Source organism: Sebastes umbrosus, chromosome 15, assembly GCF_015220745.1.
Source record: "Sebastes umbrosus isolate fSebUmb1 chromosome 15, fSebUmb1.pri, whole genome shotgun sequence".
NCBI lineage: Eukaryota > Metazoa > Chordata > Actinopteri > Perciformes > Sebastidae > Sebastes > Sebastes umbrosus.
The window spans coordinates 18,392,293-18,412,522 of NC_051283.1; the positions used below are offsets into that span (position 1 = coordinate 18,392,293).

At 40.1% G+C, this 20,230-nt stretch overlaps 3 protein-coding genes across 9 annotated transcripts in view; all 3 read right to left on the minus strand.

The window, feature by feature from the left end:
• The window catches only part of LOC119503040 (ankyrin repeat and IBR domain-containing protein 1-like), a 23,156-nt gene extending 18,182 nt beyond the window's left edge, over positions 1 to 4,974 (minus strand). For 2 of the 3 annotated variants that reach the window (XR_005210241.1, XM_037794528.1), the window contains exon 1: positions 4,715 to 4,974. The gene's annotated coding sequence lies outside the window, so the exon portion shown is untranslated. Of the gene's footprint in view, positions 1 to 4,712 lie in introns of all 3 variants that reach the window. The other variant, XM_037794527.1, reaches the window with a different exon arrangement.
• LOC119503042 (receptor-transporting protein 3-like) overlaps positions 1 to 10,952 on the minus strand; it is a 15,141-nt gene extending 4,189 nt beyond the window's left edge. The window contains exons 1-4 of one of the 4 annotated variants that reach the window (XM_037794532.1): positions 10,825 to 10,952; positions 10,333 to 10,504; positions 8,480 to 8,843; positions 1,098 to 1,135 (exon numbers count right to left, since the gene is read on the minus strand). In XM_037794532.1, the coding sequence (XP_037650460.1) occupies positions 8,495 to 8,843; positions 10,333 to 10,504; positions 10,825 to 10,840 (537 nt within the window). In that variant the 5' untranslated portion in view covers positions 10,841 to 10,952 and the 3' untranslated portion in view covers positions 1,098 to 1,135; positions 8,480 to 8,494. Of the gene's footprint in view, positions 1 to 1,097; positions 1,140 to 8,287; positions 8,844 to 10,332; positions 10,505 to 10,824 lie in introns of those variants that run through there. The other 3 variants (XM_037794533.1, XM_037794534.1, XM_037794531.1) reach the window with 3 other exon arrangements.
• LOC119503041 (receptor-transporting protein 3-like) lies at positions 8,288 to 15,600 on the minus strand. Of its 2 annotated transcripts, XM_037794530.1 has the most exons (4): positions 15,446 to 15,600; positions 14,950 to 15,121; positions 12,945 to 13,318; positions 8,288 to 8,489 (listed from the first exon to the last, which is right to left on the minus strand). In XM_037794530.1, exons 1-3 carry the CDS (start codon positions 15,459 to 15,461, stop codon positions 12,970 to 12,972), a joined length of 537 nt encoding a protein of 178 aa, XP_037650458.1. In that variant the 5' UTR covers positions 15,462 to 15,600; the 3' UTR covers positions 8,288 to 8,489; positions 12,945 to 12,969. The 2 variants fall into 2 exon arrangements, with proteins under 2 accessions (XP_037650458.1, XP_037650457.1); XM_037794529.1 differs by lacking the exon at positions 8,288 to 8,489 and having other exon boundaries at positions 12,752 to 13,318.
• Between the last annotated feature and the right edge of the window lie 4,630 nt (positions 15,601 to 20,230).

The window sequence follows — 20,230 nt, forward strand, 5'->3', positions numbered from 1 at the left end:
AAGTAAAAGAGAGAGAGAGGGGAAAATTGATTAGAGGAAAAGGATGGTGGAAAGAGGGATGTGAGGAGAGGAAAGAATTAGAATGAGTGGGGGAAAAATGCTGGTGAAGGTAAGATGAGAAAAACAAGACAGAAGTCGGAAAGTGAAGAAGTATCAATCAATCAGCCCATCCATCGATCAGCTGATGTGCTGTGGCGAGGATGATATCGTACCGGAAATAGAGGGGGAAACGGAGAGACAGAAGAAAGAAGCAAGGAAGACAGAGAGATAATTATAAAGAGGGCAGGCGAGAGGGGAAGGTTAATGATATCCAAGCCATCGATTTGTTAGTCAGTTGATGAAAGGCATGGTCAATATTACCACAGCTGGCCACTGCGAGTCCAGTTAGCCTGCGTTTCTAAATAATTTGTTTACATTAGGCTGTTGACATGCTTGTCTACTACTGGCGATATGAGAGTATGAGTGTGTGTTAAACCGTCCAGCACTAATATGCTGGGCCAAAACCAGTTTGCCTCTCAGGCGCTAAACCCAAGAATCACAGCTACGGCTGCTACAGCAGAGTTTACTCTCAGCTTATAAACCTCCTGTGGATTCACACGTTATCGTGATCTTTTCATTATCTTCCCATAGGGATGCACCGATACCAACCGTTACTGGTGTAAGATTTATTATTTTAATAAAAAAAAAAATTATGTAAATTTCTATCTATGTATTTATTTTTTTACATTTTGTTTTACACAGTTAGGAAAGCAATGTTTGTCAAGCCTGATGTTTCCTTACACATAAAAGAATGAGCCCAGTCACCTCCACACAGTGAGGCATACAGCTTATTAATTAAAGACTGATATCGGATCGGTACTCGGTATCTGTATCGGGACTGAAAAAGTTGGATCGGTGCTTCCCTATCTTCCTATCATTTCTAAATTTACTTTTTCCGGCATGACAAGAATTTTTAATATCACAAAAAAAAGAATACAACATTCAATAAAAGTGTAATAACAGTGTGCTGAAACAAACACTCTCTCTTGTCACATATTGTACATAAACACTATCTTTATCAGTGTGTTCTGCTTCATTTCCTTCCTCGTCTTCCCTACCTCTCCTGCTTTCTTTCTCTCTCTCACACACACATACATACATATAAACAAGACATACACAATTTGTCCTGCCTTTAACACACAAACACACACACACACCATTACATCCTGTAATGAGTGGATTCTGTATGTGAGTGCGTGTGTCTCTGTGTGTGCGTATTGGGCCGTTGAGGGTATCATTACAGTCTTCATTCTATGGCCATCTGTCTGGCCCTCACAAAGAGCCTCTTTTAGCCCGGCTACAGTTGGCCGCTGGCTGGCCGGGCTCTGGAACATTTGAATAACGTGGCTGGATGCCTCCCCTCCTCTGCCTCCCATTTCTATGCAGTGACAGACAGGGACACAGACAGGGAAAACACACACTGACAGACGGAGGCATACGGGCCGCGCAGAAGCTGCAACCACTGGCGAATAATAGTCTTTTAAGCTCTGCTCCTGTGATGCATGCAGTAGACTGGACCTTGTGTGTGTGTGTGTATATCTGAAGGAGTGGTGGTGGTGGTGGTGAGGGAGGAGGGGGGGGTTACTATAGTTATTAGGTCAGTATGTCTGCTTCGCTCTCTGTTTTGTGCACACTGGTTTACTTCCAGTTCACTTCACTCCCCTGTGTATCTCCGCCAGTCTCTCTCATACTAAATAAGGACAGGACGTCTGGACACGGAGGAACTTTGAATTCCAGGGAACGCAAGGTTTGCACTTGGCAGTGACAGCTCAATTATCTACCATTACGAAAGCGCTTGGAGCCCTACACGTCATTCTGTGGTCGGGTGGAGTTGAGGCTGAGAAAGTGTTTCACTCTTTGTTGACTGGACACTCGTCCTATTAGCCGTAAATCCAGCCAGGAACAAAGGTAGGTTTACGAAAGTTTGAAAATGAACAATATTACGTTACACTTGTACAACTGGTCCACACAGAACAGACCTCTCTAGTACATACAGTATTTCCCAATTTAGGTAATGTGATAATCAAGTCTTAATGACTCATGAGCTTCCCAAACACATGAGTGTTGTCTGCAAATCTTTGTCTGATGACTCCTGCCGACAAAAACTCAAGTCTAGACAGCACTCTTGGTTTCCCCGAGAATCCAGCAGGAAATCACACTGTTTAACAAGAAATATCGCAATTTATGATATTTTGATTCTTGTCTTTGGGCTTTTCTACCAGGGTCTGTCATATCAAGATATTTATATTATACTGATATGTATCTCAGCTCTATGATGCGTTTTAGCAGTCCAGCTATGATAAGCTACAGCTATGACTTATCTGTAGATGTTATTGAGGTACATGAAGCATTTCAGCCCCAGCTGCCAGCACCTTAAAGGGACTGTTTGTAACTTCTTACACGTATAAATCACCCGGGTCGGTGTCCCATGTGCGCTCGCATATGCGCGCTTGCGTGTGTCTACGCTGTTCAGACAAAACTCCAACACAAACTACACGGAAGCACCAATACCACAAAGTTATATCTAGTGAAGCCTGTCTTGCAAAACAGTGTTGGCCGCGGTCGGAGGACGCGGGGGAGACCATAGCTTTGGTCTCCAGGGCCGGAGTCTCTGCTGTACTCTGCTCCTCTGCCTGCCTGCTTGCCTTCACTCAGCTCGCTCCACCTCATGTGCATGCGCGTTCACTACACACAGCAGAAGAGTTAGTAGCTCTGAGAATATCTAGTGAATGTACAGTGGACGTTTGTGCAGAAATAAATGCTGCAGCTCCTCCAGACCAACAGAGGTTTCCCGTGTCTTGTGAAGTGACTGGGCTCCGAAGAGAGAAAAGTTATCGTCTCCAACTGGGTGCCGGTGTCTCCCCTGTTCCCTCCGGCTGCGGACGGGAGGCTGAAGCAGGAAAAGCCAACACTAGGCTCAGCAGTGATTCATGGAGAGACCTTCGTCTGGTCAGCTAACATTACTGCCAAGCAGGTGAAATATAGAGTAATATTGCGGTTTTAGCTGACGTGTGTCGCCTCACTGTTTTGAGCGATGCTCGTTCATGGCTATGTAGAGCGAGCACAAGCTCGAGCCCGACGCTGACTTCCGTTGACTTAACGGCCACAGGTGTCGCTGTTAACAAGCATTTCTGATTCTTACAAACAGTCCCTTTAACCATTACTTGATTAATCAGGAAAATAGATTGGCAGATTAGCGCTATAAATATCAATTATGTTAATTGTAGAAAAATTATTTTCTCGACTGAATGCTTAATGTTTGGTCAATAAAATGTCAGAAAATTGTGAAAAATGCTTTAAAAACTGAATGAAGATATTAAGTTGACAGTATTATAAAACAAATGAATCCGCACTTTTAAGAAGATGGAAATTGAGAGTGTTTGACAGTTATGCTTGATAAATGACTTTAATGATTAAGTCATTACACTAAATAGCTGCCAATTAACTTTTTTTCTGCCAATCATCTAATTGACTGATCCTTTCAGATCTAATGAAAACAATCATTAATTGCTGTCCTACCAGGGTCTGTCATATCCAGATATTAATATTGTACTGATATGTAGTAGAAGATACAGGACACCCGGGACTCTCACCAGCAGACTGAGGAACAGTTTTTCCCCCAGGCCATCAGACTTTTAAATAGATAATTCATACGACACCTTCTCACACAAAAAGTACCTCAATCATATATCTTATACTGTATATGTTCTTAATGTATATGTTCTTAATATGCCTTGTACAAAGTTTTTCCTTTCATAATTGTAATATAAGTTATTATTTTTAATGGAGCTTCCCAGCAAAAAGCATTTCACACGCTTGTACCTGTATAACCTGCATGACAATAAACATCTTGAACCTTGAATCTCAGCTCTATGATGCATTTTAACAGTCCAGCTATGATAAGCTACAGCTATGACTTAACTGTAGATGTTACTGAGGTACATGAAGCATTTCAGCCCCACCTGCCAGCACCTTTAACAGTCACATCTACAGTTACTATCACTCTTACATGCCTTAAAAAACAAATACCACTCACTGTGGTGCCTTTACAGTTATACAAACTTGCAGTCACCTGATAGACATCAAGTCAGACACCTCAGTCAAAGTGTGGGAGGATCATGGCATGCTTCTGTAAAAACTGGTTGTCAATAGAGACATCAAACTTCTTATGTGGGAGCTATAAAGTCAGTCAGCTGCATAGAGGGAGATACAGTGTAAGTTAACTTCAACAGCACTTTACCAAAATGAGCTAGGTCACCGTCAATCAGCTACATATTGAGGTCAGACCTCGTGTGGTTGGTTATCCCTGAAGAAGTGTGTCAGCATGAAAATGGAGCACAAAACAAACAAGCAGCCGACTTCTCTCTCTCTCTCTGTCTCTCTGTGTTCATGTTTCTGTTCCATGCGGCCCCTCTCTCGGTTAAAGCTCCTTTGTTCAACACTACTGTCAGTCTGTGTATGTGTGAACACACAACAGGAAAGAAGCGAGTGTCGATATAAAACAAACGCTTTTTCCTTTTGAGGGTGTTATAACGTTTTTTTCTCGCGACTGTGACGGAGCCGTTGGTAACCGTTAACACCCCAAAGCAGCCGTTAGAGCAGCTAGCAAACCGTCAGTTAGCGCGTTCTGTTAGCCGTTAGGACAACATCAAATCTCAACGGTTTCTACTCACACCTTCGTCTCACTTGGTCACTAGTCGCTCATTAGGGGAACTTGCGTAAATCCAGGGCCATCATCATTATCTTATATCGCTGTCATTCGCATCCCCGGCTGCTTCTCCGCTGCTGAACCATCCTCCTCCCTCTCTGTCTCTCTCTGCTGCCACCGGGACCCGGCGGAGACGGTGATGCTGCTGCTGCTGCTGCTGAGAGAGCGGAGCGGAGCGGCGGAGGGCGAGACTGACTGGATCGCTTCAGTATGTTGTTGTGGCTGCCAAAGAGAAAAGACTACTGCGCATGCGCGGAAACAACTGTCATACAGGAGGAGCTCTCTTCTGATTGGTCGGTTGTCTAGGTTCATTTAGTGTGGACTGTTTGCTTATTGTAATATTATAAATTGTATATTATAAATAATAATTTGCGCATATAAGAGAAAAGATAACAAATAGTCAATATGATTAAGATAAATATGTAAGTAATGAATTGGTATTGTGATTAAGTTATATTAGAAGTAATGAATTGGTATTCTGGATTGATAACAAATTTATATTTTGATAAGGATAATTATATTTCTTACGCTTTTCATTGTATGTAAATACTACTTGTTTCTGACTGTCCACTTGTTGGTATGATCATTCTTTTTCTTCATTTTTTATTTTTTATTTTTTTTTTTGTGCTCTACATGTTCGAAATAAAGTTTTAAATGAAAAATACTGTACAATTGTATTTTAGCTGCTATAACAGGTGAATGTTTATATATTTTTTTTATATGGACATAAACTTAAAGGGACTATTTGTAACTTTCAGAAATGTTTCTTAACAGTGACACCTGTGGCCGTGAAATCAATGAAAGTCAGCGTCAGGCTCGCGCTTGCTCGCTCTCAATATACCTGAACGAGCATCACTCAAAACAGTGAGGCGACACAAGTCAGCTAAAACCACAATATCACTCTATATTTCAGCTGCTTGGCAGTAATGTTAGCTGACCAGACGAAGGTCTCTCCATGAACATGATTTAGATCTGATCCTTGTGTTGGCTTTTCCTGCCTAAGTGCAGGCTGAGGCAGCGGGGCTCTGGAGCGTGTCTCCCTGCTCTCTCCGCCCGCAGCCGGAGAGAGCAGAGGAGACACCGGCACCCGGTCGGTAACGAGAAGACAACGTAAATCTCTGTAGAGCTCCGTCACTTCACAAGACACGGAAAACCTCTGTTGATCTGGAGGAGCTGCAGCAGTTATTTCTGCACAAACGTTCCTTGTACATTCACTAGATATTCTCAGAGCTAAACTAACTCTTCTGCAGTGTGGAGTGAACGCGCGTTCACGTCTAGAGGTGGAGCGAGCTGAGCTGTCTGAGTGAAGGCGAGCAGGCAGAGGAGGAGGGTACAGCGGCTACACGCGAACGCGCATATGCGAGCGCGCATGTGTGACGACCCGCTACATTTATGCGCGTACAAAGTTACAAATAGTCCCTTTAATAAATTTGGAAATTAATAACGAAATAAAATGTATAAATGTATTTGTTTACAGATAGATTTTATTTTATGATTATTGTGTCATGCATACATTATATAGATAGACACTATTACTTATTAGAAAATAAAATAAAATATAGAAAATAAGGAAAAGACAAAGAAAAATACCAGAGTAGCAATATAAATTACAAATAATTTTAAACAAATAAACCATCCTGACGTTTTTTTCAATTCAATTCAATTCAATTTATTTTTATATAGCGTCAAATCATAATAGTTATCTCGAGACGCTTTATATATAGAGCAGGTCTTAGACCGTACTCTATAGTTTAGAGACCCAACAAGAGATCAAACCAAGAGGATTGCAGCGCGCTGTGGCCAGGAAAAACTCCCCGTTAACGGGTAGAAATCTGGAGCAGAAGCAGGCTCTGGGTGGGCGACCATCTGCCTCGACCGGTTGAGATGCTTTTTTCCAAGCTTGAGAAACAAAAGTATAGCCAACTTATAAGCATTCAAAATAAAAAGCTGTTCCATTTTGTCATCATCCGAGCACCACAACATTTCTGGATTTTGAACAGACATTTCATTTAAAATAGAAGTTCTTAAGTCATCATAGTATGGACAATACAGAAGAAATTGTGATTCATTTTCAACTTCTCCTAACTCGCACAACCTGTTGTCGTCCTGGATGTTTTTAAATCTACCAACTTCAAGGCCTAGAGGAAGGATTCCTGTTCTTAACTGTGCAACTACAGACCTTTGACCTCGACCTCGAAGTTTGTTATAACTTAAGTTTCAGTGCCATAATTGTGCTTGATTTGAATATGTTTTTAATTATTTTGGTTTTAACAATATATCTTTCAACCATTTTTCTTCAAATCTAGCAAGTAACTTTCTTCTAATTGTGTTCGTACTGCATGATGAATTATTCCTATGACCCTGTATTCTGACATATTAAGCAAAGAATTCCACAGTCTTATCATTTCACATTTCCGCATTAGTGAACCAGGAATTCATCCCATATCACCCTGAACAGCCAAAGTAGGAGCAAACTTATGAACACCTAAAAACAGCGTGCAGCTCTGTTCTGTATAGAGTCTGCTATTTTACAATCTTTGAAGCCCCATATCTCTGAAGCATAATTTAATATGGGGGAGACATATGCATCATAATGTTGTGAATAAGTAAAGTACCCAAGATCTTTACATATTTTGAACTTGTTGACAACAGACCCTAAGGCTCTCCCAGCTGAACCTGCCAAGATTTTAATTCCAACTTCAGAGGTCAAAACTTAATCAAGTGTAAATCCCTAATATTTGTATTCATGTCAGGTGTATATTCTAGTGTTTCAATACCTTTTTTCCTGAAATGAACTGTGTTTTACTTGATTTGACAGATAAATTTGACAGATTTAAGCTCTTAACAAGCAGCAGCTGGCCATTGAGTTCTCAAAAAATAAAACAGGCTACATGATACTGTCTGACAGTGTGGATTAAGGTCATAAAATAATTAAACTAAACACATAACTAGCAAAAGAAAACACTATCAAAAAGCAAGTCTAAATAAAGTACACATCTAGAATAATAAATCAAACAATACTACTTATTATTTGTAAAACAACAACTGAATACTAACAACAAATAAATACTCTTACAAAAAGTATCATTGTGCAGAAAAATGCCCCCTTATGAGTTATATTAATATATATCAGTTCCTAACCTTTTCTGTGTGTGACCCTTGAGAGGTCATGAACCTGAGGTGAGGAACCACTGTATTATGTCATTGGGTTGTTAATAATGACGTATTCATTTATAACCAGCATTTTAATGTTGAAGCTGGTTGAGATGGAGATCATTTTTATGGGTAGGTTAATCTATAACTCCCATATATACAGTATAATAAGCTGATCATTTGATTTGCATGTAAAATCTTTATCTGCAAAGTCACTACAGCTATCATATAAATGTTGTGGAGTAAAATATTTGCATCTGAACTGTGGAGTAGAATTATAAGTAGTGTAAAATGGAAGTACAGTAATTGAGTAAATGTACTTATAATGTTATATTCCACCACTTGTCTTCCATACTCCATGAAATAATCAGTACCCCAAAACAAAAAGTGGTCAGACTTAAGACTTTATTAGTAACAACAAAAATACAAAAAAATATATATATTTACTGGAACATTATGTATTGGCCCTGAACATTAACATCCATAATGACATAATTATCAAAAATATTAGGAAAAAGGGGCATTCAAACTGCAAAGGAGCTTCCAAGCATCACACAACCTCTCAATCACTCTCTCTCTCACACACACACCCTTCTAATCATCATCCTGACAGCAGATGCCTTGAATGCAGGCCTCACACAGGGTCGCCTCATGCGGTTTGGTCCACACCTTGGCAGAGCCTACTGATGAGCCATCATCATCATCGTTGTCGTCCTCATCGTCGTAGCAATTCTTCCGGATTTTGGCACACAGCCTGAGCAAGGCCTCTTCCACCTCTTGCCGGGAAAAACCAGAGAGTTCAAACTCATCGTCCTGGCAACGGCGACAGGCCTGTCCAAAGGGCCGCATGATCACCGTCCCCCGGTCACCCCGCAGCCGGTAACGGAACAACACCACCACCCGTGCTGAAGGCCAGGTCTTGTGGCAGGATGCACACTTGAAGCTGGAGGGAAATGAGAAGACAATAAATGAGAGTCAAGAGCTTCTCAGGGTTAGTGAGTTTCTACCTGAGGTATTCCTGTAAGTTATGAATGTTTTAGAATGGTTAAACTAACATCTCCATTGAAAAGAATCAATCTTTCCCATAACGTTGTTGGTTAAACCTGCAGTAGGCAGAATGTTTTTGACATCATTGGGCAACAAATCTATAATAACCTTTCAGCATATTGTAATTCAAGTGTTCTGAGAGAAAACTAGACTTCTGCACCTCCTCATGGCTCTGTTTTCAGGCTTTAAAACATCCAGCCCGTGACGGGAGACTTTGGCCAATCACAGGTCATTTCAGAGAGAGAGAGCGTTCCTATTGGCTGTTCATTCAACGGACGCAGCTGTAAATCACTCGCAAACTCCGATCAAACGGTCAAACTAGGCAGCACTGATCAAATATGAATCAATATTCTGTTACTGTAATGCCTATTTCTCTCCTCAAATGTTTTCAGAAACATCTTGTAGTGTACTGTTTAGCTGTAAAATGAGAAAGCTTTCTCCAGCTGATAGGCGGTGCTTTGTATTTTCTCAACTGATCTCAACACGGCTGCTCAAACTTTTCTCATTTTACAGCTAAACAGCTTGGCTCTGATTGGTTGTTTTCCTCCGGTCTGTGAAATCCTGCAGATGCCATTAGGAGCACCGGAGGACACAGAGGCACATGACTTTTTCAGATTACCTGTCTCATGCACTACTGTCAGGATATAGCGACCGTTTCAAAAAATATTTTTTTTTAATCATATTTGCTCCATTTCTACCCACTGCAGCTTTAAATCATATCTTGTGCTGTTTTGAGTCTCCATAAAGCAGGATAACTTGTGCAGTCTTTACGCAGGGTGCAGTACCAGGTATTTCCACTGAATGACACTGTTTTAGTACTGCACATGACCCTGCTCTTTATTGCACCATCATCATCATATGACCTGGCATGGCAACTGAAACTGAGCAGTCTGAGAAAGCACAACAAGACCTCCTGTAGACTATATTCAGCCAACTACCATTGTTAGAAAAACAGAAACTAGTTTCACAAGTTTTCACAACACATTTTTATCCACCTTGACCTGAATGTCTATTAGGGCACTGTAGTTTACAGTTATATATCTTGATACTTTGAGAATAGAAAACAATAGATAGATAGATAGATAGATAGATAGATAGATAGATAGATAGATAGTAACTTTATTGATCCCGAGGGCAATTCAAGTTTACAGCATCACAGTTCCATAGTGCAAAAACATGTTAGTAAAAAGGCAGTAAAAAAGTTAGTAGTGCAAAGTACAAAAAAATATACCGGATATAAAAATACAAGGAGATGAAGAAAACTGTTAAAACTGAATATAGTGCAGGGTAACAGCTGTGATACACGACTATTAAAAAAAGAATATAGTGCAGAGTAAGTTAAAAATGAGTATAGTGCATTATTATCTGTTATTATCAATACATACTGTCCATAGGCAGTGTGGCAGAAGACCTTCCAGCCTCTCTTCCTCTCCTCCTTGGTGACTGTGTCTGTCTGGCTGTAGCTGAAGTTGAGACTCCACTGTTCTCCATAGTCCAGCTCATTGTCATCATCCAGCAATTCATCAAAGATGTCCTTCCACAAGGAAGGAACCCAGTCTGCAAGAAAATAACAGAAAAAGCTGTACAGTCAATAAAATATAGGTCGCAACACTGAGGAAACATAACAGACTTCCGGGGGTAAAAAAGAAAACAGGAAATAAAATAAATAATCAGGGTCACACCCTTCTTCTCTGTTTTTGAATCAAAAATTCTGAATTTACATGACATAAAAATGTAATAAAAATGTTTTAAAGATTATGAAAACTAAATAATGACGTTGCATCAATGGCGTCAAATTGATTAAAAACAAATAATTGCAAAGCACCAAATTAAACAGCATATTAAAGTATTGCAAAGAAACAAACATTATGTGTTACCTGTGCATCTGCTCATGTTGTTTGGTGATCGGATCAGAGTCTGGTAGAAGAGAAGAAAACGACGTCTGACTTGTGAATGTGGCTCTGCAGACTGGCTCTGTGTTTATATCCCTCAGCTGCTGCTACTCCGGAAAACGAAACTTAACTACTTTCGTTTTCCTTCTAGTCGGTCTGAGGTGATGCACAAACAGCAGAACATAACGACATAGGGGATTTTCTCTTATCATACTGACCCACATAATTCCTGTATTCAGTAATGAATTGTGGATGGCTCAACAGACATTGCATCATGTAGTCTATGAAACTTTTATTACCTCGTTTATTTTTCACCTTTACTGCCAATCAGTTAAAGGGACTATTTGTAACTTTATACGCGCATTAATGTAGCGGGTCGTCACACATGCGCGCTCACATATGCGCGTTCGCGTGTGACCGCTGCCTCTCCAACTCTGCCTGCCTGCCTTCGCTCAGAGAGCGCGCGCGTTCTCAGCTCGCTCCACCTCTAGATGTGAATGCGCGCTCACTCCTCACTGCAGAAGAGTTAGTTTAGCTCTGAGAATATCTAGTGAATGTAGAGTGGACGTTTGTGCAGAAATAAATGCTGCAGCTCCTCCAGACCAACAGAGGTTTTCCGTGTCTTGTGAACTGACGGGGCTCCTCCATGTGTTACGTTGTCGTCTCGTTTCCGACCGGGTGCCGGTGTCTCCCTGTGGCTGCCGGCTGCGGTCAGGAGGCGATAACGTAACTCGTTGAGGAGCCCCGCTGCCTGAGCCTGCGCTGAGGCAGGAAAAGCCAACACTAGGATCAGCAGTGATTCATGGAGAGACCTTTGTCTGGTCAGCTGACATTACTGCCAAGCAGCTGAAATATAGAGTGATATTGTGCTTTTAGCTGACGTGTGTCGCCTCACTGTTTTGAGTGATGCTCGTCCATGTCTATTTAGAGCGAGCAAGTGCGAGCTCGACGCTGACTTTCGTTGATTTCAAGGCCACAGGTGTCGCTGTTAACAAGCATTTCTGAAAGTTACAAATAGTCCCTTTAAATTAAATGAAAGTTGCCTATTTTTCCACTTCTATTTATATAAGAGCTCATTTTTTTTTCAGCTACGTTGTTTTCCTATTTTTTGGTCTTAACACACATTAAGTCATTTATCTATTAAAGCAGCAGTGGGTAGAAATGGAGCAAATATGACGGTCACTATATCCTGACAGCAGTGCATGAGACAGGTAATCTGCAAAAAATCATGTGTCCTCCGAGGCTCCTATTTCACAGAAAACAACCAATCAGAGTCGAGCTGGAGCCTGCCGTCTCTGAGCAGCTGTCAATCACTTCGATCAAACGGTCAAACTAGGCAGCGCTGATCAAATATGAATCAATATTCTGTTACTGTAATGCCTATTTCTCACCTTAGATGTTTTCAGAAACATCAGCCAGAGCACACTTTCTCCTTTTAGAGCTTAGGTTTCATATGTTTTTTATGAGACGTGTATGACCATATGAATTTCACCTTGCGGGATAATAAAGTTAACCTTTGACCTTTGATGAGGAGGTGTAGAAGTCTAGTTTTTTCTCAGAACACTTGAAGTACAATATGCTGAAAGGTTATTATGGAAGTTTTGCCCAAAATATTCTGCCTACTGCAGGTTTAAATTACATTAAAGTAGCCTGTTTCTCTCTTTTATTTATCTAAGAGCTCATTTTGTTTTTCAGCTACGTTGATTTCCTTTGCATGTAAAATCTTTCTCTGCAAAGTCACTACAGCTATCATATAAATGTTTTGGAGTAAAATATTTGCATCTGAACTGTAGAGTAGAATTATAAGTAGTGTAAAATGGAAGTAAAGTAATTGAGTAAATGTACTTATAATGTTATATTCCACCACTTGTCCTCCATACTCCATGAAATAATCAGTACCCCCAAAACAAAACGTGGTCAAACTTAAGACTTTATTAGTACCAACAAAAATACAAAAAAATATATATATTTACTGGAACATTATGTATTGGCCCTGAACATTAACATCCATAATGAAAACATTATCCAAAATATTAGGAAAAAGGGGCATTCAATTTGCAAAGGAGCTTCCAAGCATCACACAACCTCTCAATCACTCTCTCTCTCACACACACACACAACCACACCCTTCTAATCATCATCCTGACAGCAGATGCCTTGAATGCAGGCCTGACACAGGGTCGCCTCATGCGGTTTGGTCCGCACCCTGGTAGAGCCTGCTGATGAGCCATCATCATCATTGTTGTCGTCCTCATCGTTGTAGCAATTCTTCCGGATTTTGGCACACAGCCTGAGCAAGGCCTTTTCCACCTCTTGCTGGGAAAAACCGGAGAGTTCAAACTCATCGTCCTGGCAACTGCGACATGCCTGTCCAAAGGGCCGCATGATCACCGTCCCCCGGTCACCCCGCAGCCGGTAACGGAACAACACCACCACCCGTGCTGAAGGCCAGATCTTTTGGCAGGATGCACACTGGAAGCTGGAGGGAAATGAGAAGACAATAAATGAGAGTCAAGAGCTTCTCAGGGTTAGTGAGTTTCTACCTGAGGTATTCCTGTGAGTTATGAATGTTTTAGAATGGTTAAACTAACATCTCCATTGAAAAGAATCAATCTTTCCCATAACGTTGTTGGTTAAACCTGCAGTAGGCAGAATGTTTTTGGGCAAAAAACTATAATAACCTTTCAGCATATTGTAATTCAAGTGTTCTGAGAGAAAACTAGACTTCTGCACCTCCTCATGGCTCTGTTTTCAGGCTTTAAAATATCTAGCCCGTGACGGGAGACTTTGGCCAATCACAGGTCATTTCAGAGAGCGAGCGTTCCTATTGGCTGTTCATTCAACGGAGGCAGGTGTCAATCACTCGCAAACTCCGATCAAACGGTCAAACTAGGCAGCACTGATCAAATATCAACCAATATTCTGTTACTGTAATGCCTATTTCTCGCCTCTGATGTTCTCAGAAACATCTTGTAGTGCACGGTTTAGCTGTAAAATGAGAAAGTTTTCTCCAGCTGGTGAGTGGTGCTTGGTATTTTTTCAACTGATCTCAACACGGCTGCTCAAACTTTCTTGTTTTATAGCTAATCACTGCACTACGAGATGTTTCTGAAAACATTTGAGGCGAGAAATAGGCATGACAGTAACATAATATTGATTCATATTTGATAAGCGCTGCCTAGTTTGACTGTTTGATTGGAGTTTGTGAGTGATTGACAGCTGCTCAGATACGGCAGGCTCCAGCTCGGCTCTGATTGGTTGTTTTCCTCCGGTCTGTGAAATCTGGCAGATGCCATTAGGAGCACCGGAGGACACAGAGGGGCACATCATTTTTTTAGATTACCTGTCTCATGCACTACTGTCAGGATATAGTGACAGTTTTATAAAAAAAACTTTTTTTAATCATATTTGCTCCATTTCTACCCACTGCAGCTTTAAATCATATCTTGTGCTGTTTTGAGTCTCCATAAAGCAGGATAACTTGTGCAGTCTTTACGCAGGGTGCAGTACCAGGTATTTCCACTGAATGACACTGTTTTAGTACTGCACATGACCCTGCTCTTTATTGCACCATCATCATCATATGACCTGGCATGGCAACTAAAACTGCGCAGTCTGAGAAAGCACAACAAGACCTCCTGTAGACTATATTCAGCCAACTGCCATTGTTAGAACTAGTAGAACTAGTTTCACAAGTTTTCACAACACATTTTTATCCTCCTTGACCTGAATGTCTATTACGGCACTGTAGTTTACAGTTATATATCTTGATACTTTGAGAATAGAGAACAATAGATAGATAGATAGATAGATAGATAGATAGATAGATAGATAGATAGTAACTTTATTGATCCCGAGGGCAATTCAAGTTTCCAGCATCACAGTTCCATAGTGCAAAAACATGTTAGTAAAAAGGCAATAAAAAAGTTAGTAATGCAAAGTACAAAAAAATATACCAGATATAAAAATACAAGGAGATGAAGAAAACTGTTAAAACTGAATATAGTGCAGGGTAACAGCTGTGATACACGACTATTAAAAAAAGAATATAGTGCAGAGTAAGTTAAAAATGAGTATAGTGCATTATTATCTGTTATTATCAATACATACTGTCCATAGGCAGTGTGGCAGAAGACCTTCCAGCCTCTCTTCCTCTCCTCCTTGGTGACTGTGTCTGTCTGGCTGTAGCTGAAGTTGAGACTCCACTGGTCTCCATAGTCCAGCTCATTGTCATCATCCAGCAATTCATCAAAGGTGTCCTTCCACAAGGAAGGAACCCAGTCTGCAAGAAAATAACAGAAAAAGCTGTACAGTCAATAAAATGTAGGTTTCAACACTGAGGAAACATAACAGACTTCCGGGGGTAAAAAAAGAAAACAAAGGAAATAAAATAAATAATCAGGGTCACACCCTTCTTCCTTCTTTTTGAATCAAACATGCTGAATTTACATGACATAAAAATGTAATAGAAATGTTTTAAAGATTATGAAAATGAAATAATGACAATGCATCAATAGCGTCAAAATTGATTAAAAACAAATAATTGCATAGCACCAAATTAAACAGCATATTAAAGTATTGCAAAGAAACAAACATTCTGTGTTACCTGTGCATCTGCTCATGTTGTTTGGTGATCGGATCAGAGTCTGGTAGAAGAGAAGAAAACGACGTCTGACTTGTGAATGTGGCTCTGCAGACTGGCTCTGTGTTTATATCCCTCAGCTGCTGCTACTCTGGGAAACGAAACTTAACAACGCACTTTCGTTTTCCTTCTAGTCAGTCCAAGGTGATGCACAAACAGCAGAACATTACGACATAGGGGATTTTACCTCATCATACTGACCACAGATAATATCTGTAGTCAGTGATTGTGAATTGTGGATGGCTTAACAGACATTGCATCATGTAGCCTATGAAACTTTTATTACCTCGTTTATTTTTCCCTTTACTTCCAATCAGTTAAATTAAATTAAAGTTGCCTATTTTTCCACTTCTATTCATATAAGAGCTCATTTTATTTTTCAGCTACATTGTTTTCCTATTTTTTGGTCTTAACACACATTAAATCATTTATCTATTAAAGCAGCAGTGGGTAGAAATGGAGCAAATATGACGGTCACTATACCCTGACAGCAGTGCATGAGACAGGTAATCTGCAAAAAATCATGTGTCCTCCGGCGCTCCTAATGGCATCTGCAAGATTTCACAGACCGGAGGAAAACAACCAATCAGAGCCGAGCTGGAGCCTGCCGTCTTTGAGCAGCTGTCAATCACTCCGATCAAACGGTCAAACTAGGCAGCGCTGATCAAATATGAATCAATATTCTGTTACTGTAATGCCTATTTCTCACCTTAAATGTTTTCAGAAACACCAGCCAGAGCACACTTTCTCATTTTAGAGCTTAGGTTTTATTTGTTTTTTTATGAGACGTGTATGACCATATGAATTTCCCCTTGTGGGATAATAAAGTTGACCTTTGACCTTTGATGAGGAGGTGCAGAAGTCTAGTTATCTCTCAGAACAGTTGAATTACAATATGCTGAACGGTTATCATTGAAGTTTTGCCCAATGATGCCAAAAATATTCTGCCTACTGCAGGTTTAAATTACATTAAAGTAACCCATTTCTCTCTTTTATTTATCTAAGAGCTCATTTTATTTTTCAGCTACATTGCTTTCCTATTTTTTGGTCTTAGCACACATACAATCATATATCTATTAAGCAACATTCCTCATTTTCTTTACCACATTTTTAGTTTATGCTTAGATGATAATGAAATTGGCGTGTCCATCTATGTCCACGTATGTTTTTGTTTCATTTCGGCTAAAGGAACATCATTGCAAGTGGAAACAAATCCCAGCAAAAACACTCAAGTTCAGTTCAGGTCAGTTCAGTAGGGGGCAGTATAAGACAGCTGGTTGTTTCCACACAGACCACATGTTGGTGAACATAATTGCAGTGCATTTTGAACATAAGAGTGGCACAGTGGAAACAAGTATTTTAAGGAGTTCAGGGATTACCCACAAGCCACTGCCCATTTCTCAGAAGTAGGCAAACTGGACCAGCTTTCCATTGATATTACAATAGCCTATACTTTTAATATCTGAGTACTGGAAACAACTAGAGTCATCCTGATGACCTGGTGAAATGGGATCTTTAATTTATGCCTGTAGCCCAGAGGAACAATTTTGCCATGTCAGAAAAAAATATGAAATTGTGTCATTAATATTAAAACACATGTTGTTCAACCTGTTTCCCAGCTGAAAAGAAACAATCAAGTTAAAGTTTTACCAGTATGTCTGGTTGTACCCCCCAGATGTTTTTAACTATAGGAACCTCATAATTCACACCTAAACATTATAAAGGTTAGGTAGCATTCAGGTGCCCCCATCAAGCTGACTTTTATCTGCTTTGTCAGCCTGCATTGCTGCATGTTTACGCCTCTATCAGTCCTGTCTGCCTGTTACTGTTCCTTCTATCAGCCCACATATGACATTCATGGAAATTTAAAACCCAAGTTATTAGTGCAAACACTTATCTGGGTCACCTTTCCTGAACGAGGGTAAAACTGTTTTTGATCTCTTGTTGTTAATCTGAAATGCTCTTCACACCTAAACCTGTTTTGGGACATCATCACTTGCTCGTATGCGTGGTTTCAACCACAACCACATTCTTATAAACTTTCTGTAAGAGCCAAGAGTACTCCACGAGGTCCCCGAACACATCCTGTCTGGCGAAGTTTAAAGTCCTGTAATGTGTCGGAGCTTGTTCAGAATTTTTTAATATCTTAATCAAATATCTTTCTATTGAATGTCTGCACGTTTGTTATTGTACTCATTAAATATTTGTATCTGTTTCAAGCTAATTATTATTAATAAGTATAGTAATAAAGTCTTGGAGCGGACATTGTGGTAACAGCATGATGGTGTCGAGCTGGTTTGGTAAAGCAGACCCTTGTTTACTCTTTACTCTTTGTATCCGGTCTGTAAAGCTATGCATGGTGTTTCTGAATAATCATTACCATCATTTCCGGACAGTGGTAATAATAGCATCAGAATGACAACACCTGTCACAGGTATGTAGTGACGCGGTCGGTTAACTCTCACACACAGACACACACACACACACACACACACACACACACACGCGCGCACACACACACATACACACTTTCTTACGTACTATAAATGAAAAATCTTGTATACACACTGTTGGGACTTTCCTTCTACCTGAGTTGTTCATGATGATGGCTCATGATGATGCCCCACCCAGTACTAAAAATTGATTGTTATGCTTGTCAGAGTCTCCTGACAAGGTTTCGTGCTCTCGCACAAGCACACACACGATAACTCACGTGAAGGGTTATCAGGTTCAAAAAACAAGTATCATTTAGACGTACTTGTCAGTGATTATTTGGTTGTTATCTGTCGTAACGACATATTGGGAATTATGTAATCAGGTACACACACGCACACACACACACACACACACACACATTCTCTCTCTAACAGTATTGTTTTACTTTTTGAGGATCATGTGTTACTCTCTTGAGAAGACTTCATTTGCAGCATCTTGTGCTGTTGGGGGTTAAAAAGGACCTGCACGTTGACGCAGACTAGAAACTAAAGGTGAAATATCATTATACAGTCGGTGGTAATGGGAGTGTAGTGTTGTCTCATTTACATGAGAGTCCATATATATACACACAACACTGCCACCCCCCTCACACACACACAAACACACAGCAACCCATGACGTTGAGGTGGACGGGCGCTTTCCTCCCGGCACAGTGGTGTAAAGATGACCTCAGAGCCCCCGGCTCCAGAGAGTCACCTTATACTCAGGTGTGACATTACAGCGTGAGAAAAGCATGCTGGGAAAGCTCACAGGGCCACAGAGATGCAGGAAAGAAAAGAGAGACAAGACAGGAGCAGACTCACAGAGTAACCTCTTTGTATTAATTTTCTACAGCGCTGAAGTAAATTCCTGTTGATCCAAGTGAATGGTGATTACAGTAAGTCTGCTCCGGGACGACGGTTATACGTTAGCTGTAGACAGGCGCCAAGTTCAAGTGGAGGAAAACAATCTACAAGTAGCTTCAAGCAAAACGCCTGAAAAAGAACTGAGAGGCCAAACCTGCAAATTGTTGGTGTGGAGTGACTCCTGATCCACTGAGCCACTCCGCTTGTGCTTTTGTCTCCCGACTCTCATCTCACTTTGACAACCGAGTTATTCTCTGGAAAAGGAAGATGAAACCATGTTTAACATCTAATATAATACACTAAAAGTTACCAGTTTATTTTTGGAGGAGACACTGAAGCTGTTTTGGCTTGTGGTGGCCCAATGCCTTAGTAATGCACTTAATGTCCCTTATCAAAAAGAAATTTATTCAAGTGTGCTATTAGTACACTTCTTTAAACTTACATAGAGAGTATACTTTCAGTTTACTTTTTATGTACTTATCAGAGATATACTTAATAAAAGTATACTTGGCTCATACTGACAAGCATACTTGGCTTACACTTGTACTTAATCTTTTGATCAAGATATACTTAAGAAAATTATAAGTTAGTATACTTGTAGTATAAAAAACTATTTAACTATTAATTTACTGAGTATACTTTAAAGTGTACTTTTCATAAACTAAAAAGTGGGCTACCATAAAACTAGTAAACTAACAGTACAATACTTACACTTAATGTATACTTTTATAAACTAAAAAGTGGGCCTATTTAGCCCCAAGAAGTATTGAAGTAGTACACTTACAAGTATACAACTAGTGCACTATCTGTATACTTATAGTATAGTTGCAGTAAAAAATAAACTTAAATGTAAACTAGTTGTGTACTCAAAGTTTACTATTCTTACACTTAACGTATATTTAAAAGTATACTTTTATAAACTAAAAAGTGGGTCAATTTAATCCCAAGAAGTATTAAAGCAGTGCGCTTATAAGTATACTACTAGTACATTGATATTAGTATACTTACTAAATAAAGTTGTGAAATATATTCTTGAAGTTGAAGTTTACTTAAGTATACGTCATAAAATAAACTTGAAGTATACTGCTTTTTCATAAGGGGTGTTTGTGCTCTTGTCAGTTGTTAACATCGAACTCTAACAGCCATGTCAATAAATCTACAAATTAAAATTGTCCCAGATAAAGCAGACTCCTCTTCCAGGCGTGTTGGGATGCAGGTCAGGATTTAGATGCTGCCTGGACTCTGCCTGGACCTGTACACCTGTTCAATGGCTGCCAGGTGACTCAGAGAGGGAGGAGGACGAGGAGAGAGAGAGAGAGAGAGAGAGAGAGAGAGAGAGAGGAAGACAGAGAGAGAGAGAGAGAAAGAGAGAGAGAGAGGGGGAGAAAGAGGTAGGGTGTGGTAAGAT

Coding starts and splice junctions, on each gene's coding strand:
- LOC119503041 (XM_037794530.1), bottom strand. Junction 13,319..14,949: donor TGCCACACTGCCTATGGACA/GTATGTATTGAT, acceptor ATTTCCCTCCAG/CTTCCAGTGTGCATCCTGCC.